Raw genomic sequence first — 15,002 nt, forward strand, 5'->3', positions numbered from 1 at the left:
GTTTACGGTTTGGTTCACTGGCTCTCAGGACCCCACACGATACAAAGGGCTCAATTCCCGCACCTTGCCTGTAACGCGCACAGACACAGAGCGAGCGCTGCTCTGACACACACACACACACACCATACACAGCCTGGGGGGGTGATCTCCTGTGACACACGCACCATCACACAGCCTAGCAACAAACACACACTACACAGCCCCGATCTTTGCCTTTCTATGCACACACTGCCCCACTAGTTCCCCCTCCCCTCCCCGAGCGAGAACCCAGGAGTCCGGGCTCCCAACCCCGCGCAGCCAGCTCCCCACGGCACAGCGCCCCCTCGCAACCCAGGGGCGTGGACCGGGTTGTCCTGTAACGGGCTCCTGCCGTCCGGGCACCACGTGCAGTGAACCCCGCCGGCGGCCGGACTCGGGACCCAGGCGTCCGGGGGGCTGGGCCGGAAGGTCCCTGTGCTGAGGCCTCCCCCGGCTGCTGGAGAAGGCGGCGCAGGCGCGGGGCCGAGTGGGGGCGCAGCAGGGCTGGAGCGGAGCGGGGCCAGCCCAGACACCTGGGTCCCAGCCCGGCCCGTGTGCAGGGCGGATCCCGGCTGCAGCCCCAGGGCGGGGAGCGGGCTGGAGGCGGCCCCGGGGAGGCACCAGCCGCGGGGCGGGAAGTCGCTGCCCGGCTGGAGGAAGCGGCCGGGGCCGAGCCCGGCGATGGCTGCAGCGGGGCCGGCGCAGGTAGGACGCGGGGCGGGGACTCCCCGGCCGGGCACTGGCTGGTCCCGGCTGGGGGCCGAGGGGGGCCGGGACCCGGGTCCCTCCCGCGCTAGTGACCCCGGGGCTGGGGGCTGCAGCAGCCGGAGCGCTGGGGCCGGGGGGCGGCTCTGGGGCCCCGGGGCGGGGGGGCCCTGGCCGGGCGGACACGCGGAGCCGGGCGCGGCCCCTTCCCCCGAGCGAGGCCCCGGCCGGGCAGAGGAGCCCGGAGGCGCCGGAGCCGGGGCGGGAGCGGGGCTGAGCACAGGCCTGGGGCGGGGGCGGGACTCCGGCCGGGGGGAGGAGCCTGTTCCCGGCCCTGGGATTCGGGCCCCGCCCCAGAGCCCCGTGGGGGGCCGAGGGCGGCTCCTGTCCCCGGCCAGCAGGGCCCCGAGTCCCCGGGGAGCTGTGCGGGGTGGGGGTGTCTCCCTGGGTCACAGCTGCTGGGCCGGGGGGTCCCTGGGAGTCGCTCCCCTAGAAACCGCGTCCCCTGCTGAGACTCCGGGCTGGGGGCTGGAGCGGAAGGTGCTGAGTGTGTAACGCTTGTGCCAGCAGCTCCAGGTGGCGTTCGAGGACGTCGCTCTGTATTTCACCCGGGAGGAGTGGGAGCTCTTATCCCAGCCAGAGAAGCAGCTGTACCGGGACCAGATGCTGAGGAATTACCAGGCCCTTATTTCCCTGGGTAAGGATGAGATTGGGGCCCTGTTGTGCTGGGCTGTACCAACATATAAATGAATCCCTGCTCCCAAAACTTTAGTAATAAAGCTGATTCTTTCCCCCCAAACAGGCTATTCAGGTTCCACACCTGATTTAATCTACTGGATCAAGCTAGGGGAGGCAGAGCTCTGGATCCAGGATGCTGAGAAATCCAGGCAAAGCTCGGGGCCTGAGAGCCTCGCCTCAGGTGAGTCATAAGGAGGGGAATGAAACATTGGGAGAGCTCCCCTAGGGACAGGTTGGATTCTCCATTTCTGCGAGTATGTGAATGGAGATGGGGCGTCTCTTTCTAAAAGTCCTACTCTAACTCAGCCAGCAGTTACTGGGCTGAAGGCAGGAGTGGCTGGGGGAGGTTCTCTGGCTGGGATAGGCAGGAAGCCAGGCTGGATGGGTACAATGAGCCTGTCTGGCCTTGGTATCTATGAATCCTAGAAATGTAGGACTAGAAGGGACCTTGGTAGATCATTTAGTCCAGTCCCCTGCACCGAGGCAGGGCTAAGTATTATGTAGTCCATCCCTGACAGGTGTCTGTCTAACCTGTTCTTAGAAACCTCCAATGATGGCGATTCCACAACCTCCCAGGTAATTTTTTCCAGTTCTTAACTACCCTAACAGTTTGGAAGGTTTTCCTAATATCTAACCTAAATCTCCCTTCCTGAAATTTAATCCCATTACTTCTTGTCCTGGCCTCAGTGGATAAGGAGAACAATAGATCACCCTCCTGTTTGTAACAGCATTTTACGGTCTTGAAAACTGTTATCAGGTCACTCCCACCCCAGTCTTCTCCAGACTAAACAAACCCAATTTTTTCAATCTTTCCTCATGGGTCATGTTTTCTAGATCTTTAGTCATTCTTATTGCTCTCCTCTGATCCTCTCCAGTTTGTCCATATCCTTTCTGAAGTGTGGGATCCAGAACTGGACACGCTACTCCAGCTGAGGCTTTCCCAGTGCCGAGTAGAGTGGAAGAATTACTTCTCTCATCTTGCTTGCAACACTCTGGCTAATACATCCCAGAATGATATTTGCTTTTTTTCCTTCAAAAAACTATTCCATTGTTGACTCATATTTAGTTTGTGATCCACTCTAACCCCAGATGGTTCTCTGCAGTATTCCTTCCTGGGCAGTCATTTCCCATTCTGTATTTGTGTAATTGATTACTCCTACCTAAGTGTAGTACTTGTCATATGGGCTTATAGAATTTCATCCTATTTAATTCCAACCATTTCTTTAGTTTGTCAAGATCATTTTGAATTCTAATCCTCTGCTCTAATGTGCTTGCAATCCCGCCCAGCTTTAAATTGTATGTAAACTTTATGAGTGTATTCTCTATGCCATTACCAAATCATTTATGAAGACGTTGAATAGAACTGGACCCAGGACAGATCCCTGCGGGCTCTCTTGATATACTGTTGCAGCTCATTTGTGAACCATAACAAGTACTCTCTGAGTACAGTTTTCCAACCAGTTGTGCACCAACCTTATAGTAGACTTGCCTAAGCTATGTTTCTCTAGTTTGTTTATGAGAGGGTCATGTAAGACAGTATCAAAAGCCTTACTAAAGTCAAGATGTGACATCTGCTGCTTCCGTCCTATCTACAAGGCTTGTTACCTGTCAAAAAAGGATGTTAGGTTGGTTTGACATAATTTGTTCTTGACAAATCCATGCTGACTGTTACTTATTACTTTTACTCCTGGGGAGAGTCTGCGTGACTGTGTGCCCGCAGAAAACGGCCTCCCGGCAGAAAACGCCAGGGAAGCCACGGTGTGGGGGTGGGAAACACGACCATGGGTGCAGTTTTTTGGGGGGGATTGCTCCCCCCAACAGAGGTGAGGCATGAGGGTTTGGGGGGTTGGGTTGGAAGGGGGTTGAGGGGATGACAAGTCACTCAGGTTTTGCGTGATGTAACCTGAAAAACATGTTTGTATTGTTTTACAACCCAATCAGTGACACTGCTAAGCTGGAAGGGGTGAATGGCCTGCTTCCCCCACCATCATGACAGGGAGCGGGGGCAAATCTGAGTGGCACTGGAACTCCGCAGGCCAGGTCTCAATGCCCAGAGCGAGGCATTGTGTCCAACCCTGTGGGACAAGTACCATCATTGCAGGGTGAGGCACCCATCCAAAAAATAGTCACGGACAAATGGGGAAATCGCTCCATCCTTGACATTTTTCCATCCTTGACAAAACTGTAGCCTTAGCCATGAGCTAACACGGGGATTGCCTCTGCTCTCTCCAACAGGGCACGAGACCCTGGGAGGAACGAAGACACAGTCTGAATGTGGGGAGAGTGCAGCAGGAACACGGGATCCCACATCCCACAGAGAGATCCATGCACAGGACGCAGTCCCTCCCCGGGGTAGATTCCACCAGAGACTGGACCTGGCTACACAACAGAGACTCCCCATGGGCCAGCACCCCTACCGCTGCATCAGTTGCGGCAAGAGATTCAGCAACCCCTCCGCACTGACCCAGCACCGGCGCACGCACACCGGGGAGATGCTGCATCGCTGTGCTGACTGTGGCAGGAGCTTCAGACAGTCCTCAATCCTGAGAATACACCGGCGTACGCACAGCAGGGAGAGGCCATACTGTTGCACTGACTGTGGCAAGGGCTTTGCACGGAGCTCAAACCTAAGAATACATCAGCGCACGCACACCGGGGAGCGGCCGCACCACTGTGCTGACTGCGGCAAGAGCTTTGCAGAGAGCTCAACCTTGAGACGACACCGGCGCATGCACACCGGGGAGCGGCCGTACTGCTGTGCTGACTGCGGCAAGAGCTTTGCACGGAACTCAAGCCTGAGAACCCACCAGCGCCTGCACACCAGGGAGCAGTCGTACCGCTGTGCTGACTGCGGCAAGGGCTTTGCACGGAACTCAAGCCTGAGGACACACCAGCGCACACACACTGTGGAGCGGTCATACCACTGTGCTGACTGTGGTAAGATGTTCAGCAGTGGCAAGACGCTGACCCTTCAGAAGCCCATGGACACTGGGGAGCGGCCGCACCGCTGTGCTGACTGTGGCAAGGGCTTTGCGCGGAGCTCACACCTGAGAACACACCAGCGCACACACACAGGAGAGCGGCCACACCGCTGTGCTGACTGCGGCAAGGGCTTTGCACAGATTTCACACCTGAGAGTACATCAACGCACACACACCGGGGAGCGGCCGCATCGCTGTGCTGACTGTGGCAAGGGCTTTGCACAGATTGCACACCTGAGAGCACACCAGCGCGCACACACCGGGGAGCGGCTGCAGCACTGTGCTGACTGCAGCAAGGGCTTTGCAGAGAGCTCAAAGCTGAGAAGACAACAGCGCACACACACTGGGGAGCGGCCGTATCGCTGCACTGACTGTGGCAAGAGCTTTGCAGAGAGCTCACACCTGAGAAGACACCAGCGCACGCACACCGGGGAGCGGCCACACTGCTGTGCTGACTGCGGCAAGGGCTTTGCACAGATTGCACACCTGAGAGCACACCAGCGCACGCACACCGGGGAGCGGCCACACTGCTGTGCTAACTGCGGAAAGGGCTTTGTACAGATTTCACACCTGAGAGTTCATCAACGCACACACACCGGAGAGCGGCCGCACTGCTGTGCTCACTGCGGCAAGGGTTTTGTACAGATTTCACACCTGAGAGTCCATCAGTTCACGCACACCGGGGAGCGGCCACATCACTGTGCTGACTGCGGCAAGGGCTTTGTACAGATTTCACACCTGAGAAGACACCAGTGCACACACCAGGGCGTGGCTGCACCGCTGTGACGGTTCTGGGAAGAACTTCAGCAGAACCAGCGCCCTGACCAAGCAGCAGTGCATGCACGCTGGGGAGAGGCCATTCCGATGCACTGACTGCAGCAAGAGCTTTGGATGGGCCTCCTTGATATCACATTGGTGCATTCACAGCTGAGAGTGGCAGTGCAGCTGTGCTGACTGGAGCAAGTACTTTGCAAGATTGGCCAACCTCACCCGGCACCAGGTCACTCTCACCAATGCCCTTCTGCCAATGCCAGGGCCTGAGGGGCTTCTGGCAGCCAGTGGGCACCAGCAGATGGAGATCAGGGAGTGGTCCTGTCCCCATGATGCCCAGCAGAGAGACTGTGAGGCAAGGAAGGAGACTTGGTTGAGCAGTGTGGGGAAGAGCAGACAGGTGGAGAGAATTTAGAGCAGATGGTCACAGCCTACTCCATTAGGGAACCCTCCCCCCCCATGTAGGTGGGATCCAGCGAGGGCACTCTCTCTCTCTCCCCATCCCGACTCACTCACACATCTGGCTGGGACACACACACACGATCCCCCTGTCTAGATGGGACTCAGCCGGGAACTTCCCCCCACACCTTCCTTGGTTCCAGCCAGCGGGTGACTCTTGGGTAACATCTAGAGGTGGGATTTGCAGTCCTGTCTCAGCATGGATTGGGCTGAGGAGTGGGGCAGGACAGCCCAGTGTGCGTGATTGAAAGGAGACTCAGGAACTGCTCCTGCCATCTATTTTAAATAGAAATGGGATGAAGAAGAACTATTTACCTAATGTGTAACAAAGGTCGGTCTAACCAGGTGTTTCTTTGCTATTAAAGAAGCTGATGCATTCACACGGCATGTGGAGAAGCCAGTGTGAAGTGTCAATCTTTAAGGTGAACCAATCAAAGTGTTCCAAGGCCTAACTGACCTTGAGGCTGGATGAACGGTGTGACTGTCAGGTACACAGATAATTCCCCCAGGAGTAATGGGAAACTCTGCACTTAAAAATACTGTGAACAATATTTTAAAATTCTGCATAATTTATTTGTCAAAATAATACAATAAAATCACACTAGTTTCAATTATTTTGCTAATTTATTTCAAAATCCCTGTCAACAAGTATGTCGGTAACAGTACAGACAGCAAAAAAAGATTCAGGAGGTGTTTTTGACAAATAGATTCCTTACTAGGCATATTAATACAGAACTTTGAGTAAGAATTCATGTAAAATACAATATAGAAATGTATTTCCCGCACCCCTCAGAAGCAGCGCAAAGGCTTGCGGGAGTCAGGCTAACGGAGGAGTGAGGGAGAGGGAAATACTTGCTGGGAGGAGGCTGGGAGTGAACCAGGAGAGTTGTTGGGTGTGGGTGGCAGAAGTATAGAAAAGATTTGAGGGGGTGGGGGATTCCTAGAGCAGATCATTTAACAAAACATCCCATTTTAAGAATCCACCAGGACCTTGGTAAATCGTTCCCAAATGGTTAATTACCTTCACTGTCAGAAATGTGTGCCCTATTTCTAATCGGAATGTGTCTTGCTTCAACTTTCAGCCATTGGATCATGTTATACCTTTGTCAGCTAGATTGAAGAGCCCATTATGAAATATTTGTTCCCTATGTGATACTTACAGACTGTAAGCAAGTCACCCCTTACCTCCTCTTTGTTAAAGGAAACAGATGGAGTTCTGTGAGCTCATGGGATCCCGCGGAACATGGCCATGCCCCGGGCCTTCTGCGTACTTTCCCAGAGCAGACCCCAAGAATCCTGGTTCTAGGGCTCCTGGAAGGCACCCCTGAAAGTAGGCTACTCACAGGGGTCGGGTCAGCTAGGTGCAGCCACTGGCCTGCTCCCCAGCTAAGTTCGCTGCCTGGCAACTAGTAGGCCCAGCTGCCCTGGCCTGGAGCTGCCTGATTGATCGCAGGGTGTGACTGGCCGCAGGGCCAGCAGCAATAACAGAGCACTGGCTGCTCAACATGCTCCTTGGCTGCAGCTGTGCTTGGTCCTGTCCCTGCTGTGCTGTGTCTAGCTCTGCTCCTGCCCCAGCTCCATGCTGGCTTTGGACTCCCCATTCTGACCCTTTGCTGTGCCTCCAGTTACCCTTTGGCTTCTAACTCCCAGCTCCACCCCTTGGCTCTGCCTCAGGACCCGTCTCTCCTGAGTTCAGACTCTTACTCCGCCCATTAGGCCAGAGCACCCACGACTCAGCCAGTGACAGACAGAAAGGACGGGATTGGGAGCCCGTTGGATGGAGGGCCGGGGGGACAGGGCACACTGAGACTGGACAGGCTGAGACAGGGACTGGCTGGACAAGGAAACAGTGTTGGGAGAGGGGAGATACAGATCAGACGAGGAGCTGTGAGGAACTGGGACTGGCTGGGCAAGGAGAACCTGGGACTCGCTGGGGAAGATGAGTGGGACTGGACTGAGGAGTGGCGGGTGGGGAAGAGGCAGGACTGGGAGAGGTTGGAGGGAACAGGACAGAAGGGGACAAGCTTCGGGGAACCGAGCTGACTCCTCCTGATGGCAAGAGCTGGATTGATCCCTGGCTGGGCGGTGCACAGAAATAAGATGGCAGGTCGGGGTGTGTAATGTGGATTCCCCATTAGGGGGTCTGATCTCTCCCGAGCTCATTCTGTACTGTCTCTGCGGTCGATGTCTGTCAGCACCTTCACGGCCACCTCCACCCCGTAGCGCTCGGTGCAGAACCTGATCAGCACATCCTTAATAGCTGTGGCAGCCCCTATGTCCAGCTTCTCACAGGGAATGGGCCTCACCCCTCGGTCCAGCAGGGCCACTTGCAGCCTGCTCTCCTATCTCCTGAGCTCTCCGTCCCCCTGCTCTTCCAGGGTCTGCCACAGCAGCTTTTTCCATGTCTTCTCCATGCCAGCTCTGCCCAAAGGAAGTCAGGATGCTGCTGTCAGTCTGCGCTGGAAGAGAAGTGAAAGTGATTTCAGCATCTGTCTCCTGTCCTGTCTGAGGTCCCTTCACCCCACCCCTTGGGCATTTCCTGCTCTGGTCACATTCTTCTGCTCTCAGAGATTTCGTTCTAATCTCTGTCACCAAGGGAAGTGGGTTCTCCATCTCCTGGTGTCTTCAAATCCAGACTGGACGCCTTTCTGGACCATGCTTCAGACAAATACATTATTGGGCTCAGTACAGGGGTAACTGTGTGAAATTCTCTGGCCTGTGTTACACACAAGGGCAAACTAGATGATGTAATGGTCCCTTCTGGACTTAATCTATGAAGTGGGTCACAACTGAGAATACCATATTCAGGATAAACTCTATGAAACTGGGCAGATACACCCCAAACTGATGGTTATTCTATCAGAGTTTACCAAGCGGTAACAAAATGATCTTCTGTCTCAGTATACTGGTTAACCTGTAATCAGAAAAGACAGTCCCCTTAGGAAATCCAGCTCTTGGCTCACCACCCAGACATCTGGTCTTTAAGATGAGAGGTCACTGAAAGACAGATTCATCATTAGGGCTCTATGAAATTCACAGTCCATTTTGAAAAATGTTACGGTCATAGCATTTTTAAAATCTTGATTTTCACAGTTACAGATCTTTAAATCTTAAATGTCATGGTGTTGTCACAAATCATGAATATGTATTTTAAAATATAAACATGTAAAGACTTCAGGTCAGCATTTTTCAAAGTGGGGATCCCAACCCAAAAGGCTATTGTGTTGCAAGGCTATTTTGTGGGGGGGTAGGGAGTGCCGTGGTATTACCACCCTTACTTCTATGCTGCTTCAGAGCTGGGTGGTGGGAGAGCGGTGGCTGCAGGCCAAGAGCCCAACTCTGAAGGCAGAGCCACTACCACCAGCACCGTCACCAGCAGCCCAGCCTGGCTGACACGTAGCACGAGAGTGTGCATGGCCAGCACTGCTGTCCGGAGGAAGAATCTTCTCTGCCCCTCTGAGAAGAATTTTCCAAAGACCTGAAACCAACCGGATGTGAGGCTTCAGCAGATTGCCCAGAACCAGGCTCCAAATCCTGGCCTACAACGGCATCTCCGTCGAGTGGCTCCAGGAGGCAGCCACCCGCACTGCCAGAGCTGTGCCATGCCCTGGCAGAGTGTCCTTACCTCCCCCACCCTGGCTGTGTTTTTGTACCCCAGGAGCCTGCTGTCCTGGTGCCAGTCGCACACCCACAGGTCTTCGGCTTCGTGGATGGTCAGCTCTGGGAAAGAGAGAGACACACACACATTTGTCATTCTGGTTGCAGGGCTTGTGTCCTTCCAATCCCATTGGTGGCTGCACAGTGGGCAGAGTCCTCGCTGTGTGCCCGGCCCAACAGAATTGCGGGGGTGGTGGAGAACACAGAAAGAGATAGAGAAATTCATCCTCCAGCCGGGGTCACTCTGAGAGAAATTGGCTGGGGTCCCAGTCTCAATCGTCTAGCGGGTGCCATTTCCCAGCTGGGTTCCTTACCCCTCTGATGCAGCAGGAGCTGGTAGAGCCGGTAAACCTCCTCCCTGTCCTGCCGGCTGATGTCCTTGGCTGGGTCACTGACGGACAGAGCCAGCTGTGCCACGTGGTGACCCATCCTGGGGAATTCGGCTGAGTTCTAATGGAAGGGAGAGGGAAAGGGGACTCCATCAGCATTTTCCTGTCAGCTGCCAGTCCCCGCCTGGGCCAGGACTCTCCTTCCCCTCAGCCCCTCTGCAGGAGATGCTAGAGGATAGGAGCTAGAGCTGGAGCCTTAATTTTCTCTGCCCGCAAGGGAGCCTGGAAGACAGGGATGCGGGCAGGGCCCTCCATGAGGATTTGCTTCCCCAGCTGCTGCAGGATGACAGGAAGGCAGAAATCTGGAGCATGGTCCCCTTAAAAGCGAGAGTTGCCACTTAACCAGGATAAGAAGAACTTGACTCAAGCCAGGCTTATTCTCTGCTCTGACTCTGCCTCCCCAAGAGGAACACTCCTAACCCACAGCCCCTGCACAGCAGATCCTACAGCTGTTGGAGCCAGCCCGCCTACGCCTGGAGTCAGGAAGCTGGGCTCAGAGGCCACTTCCGTCGAACTCAGGGAGGGTGATGGTGGATGTGAGCAGGGTTGTGCTGCTCCTAATGACTCTGGCTCTCTCTCGCGACACCCTGGACACAATCCAGTAGTTAATGTGCTGTGGGGAAAGGAGGCAGCTCAGGATTGATGGGTGGGTGCATGTGTTGTGCTAATGAGCCTGTCCCCATCCCCAGGGGGCTGAGACATTGCATGCGGTGGGGGTGGAATATCTGATTCATTGACCGCAGAGCTTTAGAAGGGGACTGTTGCCCCCAGGATGATGCTTGCATCCTGCAGGTCACAACTTGTATTGTCTCTCTAGATTGGGACAATGCTCGGTGTCGGGGCTGGTCCTATCCTCCCTGAAGTCCTGATTCCTGAACAGATCACCAGGAAGGAGACAGACCCCTCCCCCCTCCCTGGCTCTCAAGTCCTTGGTTGGGTGAAGGGACTGAGTGTGAATAGAATCCCCCCAGGAATCTTGGGGCCCATCAGATACAAGGGCTGATTCTCTGGGGCCCTCCTGTTTCTCTAGGAACAAGGCTGTGGCTCTTCTATGAGGACCATCTTCTGGATCTCACAGGCGGGGTTCAGACTCTCACTCCCCAAGCCAGCCAGGGGCCCCATGGTTAGTGCTCAGCAGAACCGGCAGAGCTCTGGCTTGAAGTCCCAGCTCCTTCCTCTGTTCTTCAAGGAGGAAGGGCCTGACCCTGCATTGCACTGACTGCCCTGACCAAGGGTGGCCACTGGGGGCCAGCTAGGAGGACAGACTGGAAAATGGATCTAAGAGTTAAGGTAAAATTGCCCGCACCCCTCTCATCGGGCTCACCTCCAAGATGTAGTGGAGTTTGTCGGTGTCTGGGGACTTTGCCAGCAGGTTCCCCAGCATGGCGTCCAGGAGGTCTGGCATGACCCTTTGCAGATCCTGCAAAGCAAGAGAGAGTCATGGGTCAGACTTAGGGAAACTGGGGCTACACCTGCCACAGGATGGGAAGAGGGGTCTCTGGGAAGCACTGGTGAGACCCCCAAACACGTATCCTGGCCTCTCTCATTCACATCCCACTGTAGGCAATTAGCAAGGATTCGGGCAGGATGACAGCTGGCTCTTCAATCCATGATTTAGCTGATCTACCTGGACTTGATTGGTGTCCGTCTGCGTGCCCAGGGTGAAGACTGCGTGCAGGGCAGCTCGGAGGAGGTGGGTCTCCAGCTCCGGCTCCAGGGCAGGTGTCATGGTGCTGGCAAGAGAGAGGAGCCGGTATTAGACTGTGCAGTGTGGGGGTGGGACTGGCACCGACACAGACATGAAACTGCAGGAAAATAGGCAGAGGCTGGCGAGAATGGAAACTGAGGCACCGAGCCAGGGAATGATAAGGCCAAGGTTTCCCAGACAGACAGTGGCAGGGCAGGAATGGCGCCTGTTCCCTGGACCCTGCTGCCCCTCCTGTATCTGATCCTGGGAGTCAGCCTCTCCCCAAAGCCATTGCAATGTGACTGGAGTGAAAAGAACAGAACAGCCAGGAGTGGGAGTGAACCTTCCTGCCACCTCTGCCAGAGGAGCCCCCCTGGGAGTGGGAGGGGCAGTGACTCCCAGCCATGGGCCTGAGCAGCACTGGGGTTAGGGGAACCGGGCAAGAGGGTCTCGGTACCTGAGGTTGGCCACAGCAATGAGGGAGTTGGCCAGGACGGCGCCGGGTGGAGAGTCATGAGGAAGCTCCTCAATGAGCTCCTGTGAGACACAAAGGAGACAAAGGAGTGTGTGAAATTTGGGCCTCACTGACACTTCCCAAGGAGGAGATTACACAGCCAGCACCCCACACAGCCAGCAGAATCCCCCCACCTGCCTCCCGCTCCTCCGATTCCTGCCCACTATTTCTCCCGTCTCTTCTTCCCAATCTTCAGCCCCAGCAATCCCTGCCCTCAGCTGCCCTCCAGCACCAGCCATCCCCCAACCAGTCCAGGGAGACCCCTGCCCCTCCCATGTCTCTGTCCACCCTCCAGCTGCCGGGCACCGTGTCTCGCTCACCACAATCCTGTCCGCCACAGCTGCCTTGGAGCAGTGCGGCTCCAGTGTGTCCTGCCCCCTCTGCTGTGCAGCGAGACACGCAGGGTGGATGGCGTGCAGGAACACTAGCTGCTGGGCCTCGTCCTGCGCCCACCAGGAGTGCGGTTAGGGGAGAGAGAGCCAGTTAGCCAGGGACCTCCCTGCCCCAGCCACACCAGCTGCAGGACTTAGGCCTGAATGGGGGATAGCGGGGATCCGCCTAATGTCCAAATCACCCACGATTCCTACACAAGCAGGGTCAGGAACTGGGACAGTGTCTGGGGGGGAGGAGACCCCATCTGGTGTGTGACAAACACCCCCATCTTGGGGGTCCCAGATCATGAAGGAGAAAGGTCCCCATTAGCCAAGACCCTCTGCAGGGGGTCAGGATGCTGGGAAGGAGCAGGACAATCTCGCTTCCAGCACAGCTGGGGAATGTTAGGAATATTGACTATGCATCAATTATAAGTGGGTTTTTACCTCGGAATGCCCACCAGACAATGCAATCAGTCTGGATGGGCCATTAAGAAAAACAATAGGTCTTTGAAGATGCTAATGTCCCACCTTCCTGGAAAACCTTCCTGTGGACCCAGCAAACAGACTTTGAGTTTCAGAGTAGCAGCCATGTTAGTCTGTATCCGCAAAAAGAACAGGAGTACTTGTGGCACCTTAGAGACTAACACATTTATTAAAGCATAAGCTTTCGTGAACTACAGCCTGTAGACTTTGAGTTGTGGCTGCGGAGTCATGTGATCACGTCACCTGATATGGGACTCCATGATAAAATTAGTACTTTTCCACTGACTGAAGGTGGGTGTGGGGATCACACTGGAAAACAAAGGATTCTGGCCATATGTAAAACCTATTTAAGGCAGGGGAGTGACAGTGTTTGTTCTTCACTGAATCCCCACCCAAGATGATTGCTGTGTGAAACAAAGACTGGTGGGAGGGGAGGGAGAAGAACTGAAGCCAGGCTGGAAAGCAGTCTAGCCTGTGAAAGAAACATCTGAAGTTTTAAGCTGCAAGCAAGAGCAGTTTGCCTTCAAGAACCTCTGCAATCTGCCCAAAATAACATTTAGGGTGAAAAGAAGAACAGGAGTACTTGTGGCACCTTAGAGACTAACAAATTTATTAGAGCATAAGCTTTCGTGGACTACAGCCCACTTCTTCGGATGCATAGGGTGAGAAATTGATGCTTATAACCAGTTTCTTTAGTATATTGATTTTAGCTTGTGTGTTTGTTTTATTTGCCGGGTAATCTGCTTTGATCTCTGTGCTATCCCTTATAACAACTCAAAATTGATCTTTTGTAGTTAATAAACTTTGTTTTCTCTCAAACCAGTTTGTGAAATTCATAACTGGGGGGCAAAAGCCATGCACATCTCCCTCCACACGGAGGAAGGAGGTGAATTTCATGAGCTTATGCCGTATAGTTCTCTATGCAGCGCAAGATGATGTAATTTTGGGTTTACACTCCAGAGGGGTTGTGCACTTGAACGCTGGGCAATTTCTTAATTGAAGCCTTCTGAGGCAGTGCTGATGTCAGTGTCTGTGTCTTTCTGCAGCTAGGTATGTATGCTGAAGTAGGCTTGAGGGCCTGGCTCAGCAGGACCGGGTAAGGGATCCCAGACTGGTGTAACAGGTGGCCTCAGTGGTACCCCAGTACATCAGGTGGCCCCCAGAGGGTGGAGTCGCAACCCGACACAATGAAATCAAAAATAGGTCTAGAAATCAAAACTCCTTTGTGTGTTGAGTACATGCCCTGAACCCTGCAGCACACCACCAGAACCTTTCCATTGTGCCCTTCCCTCCACTATCAGCCATTACCTGTCGCCTCTGCGCATCATCCATTTTAGTCGCCCAGAGGGTGTTCACTCAGCTATGAAGCGGTTACCTTAACAGCACCACGTTGTCAATTCAATATGTAAATATGGTTCATTAACCAATATGTAAATATGCAAAATGACTTTTTCTACATATCGGTTGGAGCTGGCATGGAGGTGACTTCTCCAGCTCAGCTTCTGCGTTGCAGTGACTGGTTCTAGAGACAGCGAGGGAGTTCATTCAGGGTGATTCACTCAAGGTGCCATGACAGCCATACTCTGGGGGGATTTCTTAGCAGTTGCCCAACACCCGACTTTAAAAAATGAAATTAGTAGGGTGCTTTTCAGCAACCAGAGTTCAGTTGTTACCCAGCAGGGGGTGCTCTCCCTGGCCAGGCCATGATGGTCACACTCACCATCTCTTTCATGCAGACATTGTGACTTCAGGAAGCGACACTCTGAACAACATGAGACATTTTATACCATTTCTGTTGGGTGGTGCGGCCTGGTCACTCTGCTGGGCAAAGCTGGCCTGGGCCAATCAGGAAATGACCCGTACTGATGGCAAAAGCTTGGAACATCCAACCAGGATATGAGTTGTGTCCCTTCTCATTGTCCAACAAGACAATGAGGCTATCACAATCCAGGATGTAATCCAGATATTTGGGGGGGGGGGGGGGGGGGGGGGAGGGGGGGGGGGGGGCAGTGTCACCGCCTGCCCTGTAACGTGGGATGCCCATTAATGCTTTGCTGCTGTCATTCCCAACCTGGACCACTCACAAACAGCCTCCAGCTTCCGGTCTTACCCCGAGTGTCTGTGTGTAGCTGCTGCCTGCCAGCCACGCTCAGCTCACACTCTGGCTTTCACAGCCTTGGTTATTACTGCAGGGTGACCCCCAACACACACACAGTCCCAGATTTC

General features: G+C 54.5%; 1 protein-coding gene and 1 pseudogene across 1 annotated transcript; one reads left to right on the forward strand and one right to left on the reverse strand.

Moving 5' to 3' along the window:
- Positions 1 to 470: 470 nt before the first annotated feature.
- LOC117876249 lies at positions 471 to 6,068 on the forward strand (annotated as a pseudogene).
- Positions 6,069 to 8,008: 1,940 nt separating this feature from the next.
- On the reverse strand, positions 8,009 to 14,108 carry LOC117876586. Its single transcript, XM_034768837.1, has 8 exons — positions 14,085 to 14,108; positions 12,167 to 12,362; positions 11,863 to 11,995; positions 11,346 to 11,451; positions 11,043 to 11,138; positions 9,644 to 9,779; positions 9,298 to 9,392; positions 8,009 to 9,150 (listed from the first exon to the last, which is right to left on the reverse strand). Exons 1-8 carry the CDS (start codon positions 14,106 to 14,108, stop codon positions 8,953 to 8,955), a joined length of 984 nt encoding a protein of 327 aa, XP_034624728.1. The 3' UTR covers positions 8,009 to 8,952.
- Positions 14,109 to 15,002: the final 894 nt, after the last annotated feature.

The sequence above is a fragment of the Trachemys scripta genome, chromosome 4 (genome assembly GCF_013100865.1).
Source record: "Trachemys scripta elegans isolate TJP31775 chromosome 4, CAS_Tse_1.0, whole genome shotgun sequence".
In the NCBI taxonomy this organism is placed as follows: Eukaryota; Metazoa; Chordata; order Testudines; family Emydidae; genus Trachemys; species Trachemys scripta.